The sequence below is a fragment of the Oenanthe melanoleuca genome, chromosome 22, assembly GCF_029582105.1.
Source record: "Oenanthe melanoleuca isolate GR-GAL-2019-014 chromosome 22, OMel1.0, whole genome shotgun sequence".
In the NCBI taxonomy this organism is placed as follows: domain Eukaryota; kingdom Metazoa; phylum Chordata; class Aves; order Passeriformes; family Muscicapidae; genus Oenanthe; species Oenanthe melanoleuca.
Genome location: NC_079355.1, coordinates 750,770 through 755,031, shown reverse-complemented (window position 1 = coordinate 755,031; position 4,262 = coordinate 750,770). Strand labels below are relative to the sequence as shown.

Sequence of the window (4,262 nt, the reverse complement as noted above, 5' to 3'; positions counted from 1 at the left end):
AGGCTGGTTTCGTGGTCCACAGAACATGGAACAACTATTCCTGGATTTAATTAACAAAGTTTGACACTCCAGAAACATTTTTTGGACAACCAAGAACCTGCAGCCTGTTGTGAATACAATTAATCTAAAAGAACATCTTCACCATGTGATGAAATGCTCTTTTATTAAATAGCAGGTGGTTTGACCAGGAGCCTGGTTAGAAAATAACAAAGTGCAGACCTGGGGCATTTTTCCTCCAAAGGAATCTCTTCCCCTCTGGCAGCCACTCAAAGCTACAATAAACAGTAAACATTCAGTCTTCATCCCCACAACAGACACTCCTTCCAAGCCCTGGAGGGAAGGATGTGTGAGTTCAACCATTCCCTGGGAAAGGGCCCCAGCACTGCCCCATCCTGGATTTCCAGCAGCTCCTGACACAAAGGCACGAGGTCACAGCTCTTTGTGCCCTGCAATTGTGTGAAAGGAAAACTTCATTCCAAGGTACAAATTTTTTAGGGCTGGGATAGTGTCCTCTATCCAGGCTTGGAACACACCCAGAACAAAAATCTCTTTGTTCCACTCATTCAAACTGCTGCAGATCTCCAGTGGCCCTGCAGAATTCCAGCTGCTTTGCAAATGTGGGTAACGTGGATCTGCTCCCTCCCTTTCTCTTCATTCACCTGTTTGCTCCCTCCCCCAGCCATCCTACACAAGGTGAGCCAACACCTGGATTTGATGCCAAAGTGAAATTCTCCAATGGAAAAATCTGCTCTGTTTGTGTTCTTTGTGAAGCACAAACCAATGTCTGGGCCATGCTGCAGCCCCAGCACAGGAATGGACCAAATGGAAATTTGTCTTTTCTGCAGAGCAGCTCACAAGGCCCACTGTCATTGTGTTCTGATTTTGGGCAGAAGAATCAGGCAAAGCATTCTATTTATTTATTAAAGCATTATATTTATTTATTTGTTTGTCATAGGCTTGTTATGCATCAAAGCTTAGGACAGGCAGGTTGAGCCTTGTACCCGAATTCTGTTCCAGCTGAGAACATGGTTACCATCACTAAAACATGCAAAAAGGCATTTCCTTGCAACAGAAATGTCAAGATCCAGTTGCAATGAGCTCTTGACAGATTTTAAGGCCCAAAATGCTTGGAATCCCGGCACTGGCACAGCCATCAACATTCATTGTTGCTGAAAAATCCCAAGAAAATGAAGATAGTATCAGTAGCAGTATTTATATCAGTATCTCCTTTCCAGATGACATCCCTGTATCCAGATAGGAAAAGTCTTCAATACTCAAATCTCAACCCCCCAGTTATGTCCCTGTTCAAGGCTCCTGTTTGTCTCAAAACTGTGCAAAACAATTGTTTTCAAGGGGAAGACATGTCTGCACAGCTCCCAGGTGCCAGGAGGATTTGGGCTCACAGGGGAGGAGGTGCCCTGGGCAGGGCCAGAGCACCCTGAGCTGGGACTTACGTTCAGTGGCCACCAGCTGGTAGAGAGGCAGCCCCGTGCAGAGATTTTCAATGTGCTTCCCATAGAGAATCCAGTCTTTAAAATTCCCCAGCCTGGAATTGCCAGGCTGGAACTGGGCCCACACATTATTTGGAGAGTATACATCCTTCATGGTCTAAGAAGAAAAGGTTAAACACCATCAGAAATGTGGCTTTAGCATCACTCTACTGGGACACCCTTTGAGAAGGTTCCCAAATATAAAATCACCTTCCTTTGCCTCACCAAAAAACATTAGATAAAGAAGCTTCATGCTTTAATGAAAAAAAAAAAAATATATTCAGTAACAAAATTCACTAGATATTAATTATGTCAACACAGCAAGCCTGAGCTGTATTACCATAATAAGTTAAATTATTGGCATCAAGTTTTGCTGTAAATGTGCTACTGGGCTGGCACAAAATGGGCCAGAACTCCAGTTCACCTCCAGGCAATACTTCCAGTCTCTTTGTGAAACCTCAGCCTGAATAGGGAAGTCAAAATCTGGTCAAAAAGTAAATTGATCTCTACGTTTTGTTCTGAGGGAAAAAAAAAATCAAGCAATGTCAAGGTCAAAGTATCAGCAGGACAATGAATAAAGGGAAAGTTTGCCTGAACTTACATTGTGATCTCCTCAAAACAGCCAAATTACAGCAGTTCCCAGGACAAGGGATTGTACAGCTTGAGACACCTTGACACCCCCCTATAAAACTGCAGGGGGGCCTTGATGGTTCATTATCTTAAAAGAATGCTCTGCATGATATTCCCTTCAGGCTGTGTCTTGTCAGAACAGCTCCATCGTTGCTAAGACAGCACAAGTCATTCCTGAGCTGCTCTAGGGGCAGACAGGAGAGTCCCCCTCACACCACACTGCTCCCATCCCTCCCTTGCCAGCAGTCAGGGCTCCCCACAAAGTCACCTCTCTCTCAAAAGCCAGATGTCCAATCTCTTGCAGCTCTGGGATAAGTTCCTTCTTTATTTTCATGATAAAGCAGGCATTTCGTGAAAATAACCTGGTTGCAATATAGCCCTGTGACAGAAAGAGTTGAGGTTAAAGCATTAGAAATGGCTAATGCTGCCATTGACTGCTGCTCTTTACTCTTTGGGGCAATCTGAAGGAACAGCAAGTGGCTGCAGAAGCTGCTGCTGTGGAGTGACTGCATTGCCTTTTTCACCTTTGGGGATGGAGCCAGCCTGTCCTGGTGCCTGTCCCTGAGACTGGAAGCATCATTTGTGACAGACTTCTGCTGCCCATGAGTGCTGGCAGCCCATCCTCACCTGCAGCCCCATTGAAGCCAGGGACCTTCTTCTCACTTCCAGGAACTGCCACCTCAGGTTTCATTACCTGTCCTTTAAACTGCCCCATTGTACAGGTGAAGAAAGGGGATGGCCAAGGAGGGGAAAAGGTGCTGGGAGTCCTCAAAGAAACAGTGTTCCAGGACAAGATTGTGAGAACACACTAAAATAATTCTCAGGGGTTAATTTGAGGCAGATCCCTGGATTTACTCACATGTGTGTAGTCAAAGATGGTGTCAGAGGAGTAGATGCCGGAGCGGACGTGGACGTCGACGATGTGCTCCTCGTTGTGGATGGTCATGGTCCCAGTGACATAGTTGCTGACAGGATCTCGCAGGGTAAAGGTCTTGGGTAAAAAGCACAAAATCATTGGTTATCACCTGGCTTCCATCTTTAGCAGGTGCAACAACCCCCAGTGTTTCTGCCTCCCCCAATGCTTTAGTATTTAGGAAATACGAAATCCCTTAAGAAACCTGGAGGAGTCTGAGGAACTCTTGAGCTGGAGGTCAGTTATCAAACAGGCCCTTCTGAAGGCTGAAGAAAACCTGTTGGGATATCCCAGTCATTCTGGGCAGCAGGGACTGGCAGAAGATTGCTCCAGCCTCCCAATGTTTGACTGAGCTAAGGGGACCTCTGTCCCACTGACTTTTTGTTACTTTGCACCTGTACAGAACCTCTGGCAAAAGCTTTTTCTCTACACTTGACAATAAGCAACTTTAGTTTCTTCTGTGGTTTTCCTCCTATTCTATTCCCCCTGTCCAGGGACCAAACAAATTTTAAACACTCCTGTGCAGGACAAGGCTCATCACTCTACTCACGCTCAATGCAGAAGTCTGAGCCCAGAAGACTCCCAGGCAAATGAGGACTGCAGTCTGTGAAAGGAATCAGAATTCTCACTTGTCAGAAACACCACGCAATGCCATAAAAACCCCAGTCCATGAACTGAGGGAAGGAGCTGGAGCATCAGTTTGAAAAATAACCCATTTAGCATGTATATTAGCTGAAAGCAGCTACAATTCCTCATTGTAAAGTGTTTGCTATCAGGCTCTCCTTTGCCTGTAACTGAAAAAGCAGAATAACTTAACCATTACAGATTTCAGAAGTCCATCCTTGATGCCATGTTACTTCTTGATTTGCCTCGACAACTGCAATTATTAAATAATAATAAATAATAAACCCCCCTTCTGAACTGTAACCAATTCTGCATTCTTTGCTCAAATGAGGCGTCCACTGACTTTGCTGACCCAAGAAATGTAAGTTCCCCTCTTTCCACCCAAAGAAACAACGGGGAGGTCACATTATTGTACCACTGTATTGCACCACTTACTTCAGCATCTTCTTCTCTATCGTTTCGTTTCTAAAAGAGAGGAACTTATAGCATTAAAAGTTCAACAGAAATGGAGATACTCACAAATCTCTTCATTTTTCTTTCAGATGAGAACAAGACGCTGCAGAAGGTGAGAACGCAAGGAAATCCCAGAGACCTTCAACTTTTAT

At 44.8% G+C, this 4,262-nt stretch overlaps 1 protein-coding gene across 1 annotated transcript; it reads right to left on the bottom strand.

Moving 5' to 3' along the window:
- Window positions 1–921: 921 nt before the first annotated feature.
- Window positions 922–4,262, bottom strand: GKN2 (gastrokine 2). The gene is made up of 6 exons (XM_056508553.1): window positions 4,177–4,262; window positions 3,584–3,637; window positions 2,980–3,111; window positions 2,389–2,499; window positions 1,455–1,608; window positions 922–1,169 (listed from the first exon to the last, which is right to left on the bottom strand). Exons 1-6 carry the CDS (start codon window positions 4,186–4,188, stop codon window positions 1,078–1,080), a joined length of 555 nt encoding a protein of 184 aa, XP_056364528.1. The 5' UTR covers window positions 4,189–4,262; the 3' UTR covers window positions 922–1,077.

Coding starts and splice junctions, on each gene's coding strand:
- GKN2 (XM_056508553.1), bottom strand. Junction 2,500..2,979: donor CCATCTTTGACTACACACAT/GTGAGTAAATCC, acceptor TTTCTGTCACAG/GGCTATATTGCAACCAGGTT. Junction 1,609..2,388: donor ATCTGGCTTTTGAGAGAGAG/GTGACTTTGTGG, acceptor TTTTCTTCTTAG/ACCATGAAGGATGTATACTC.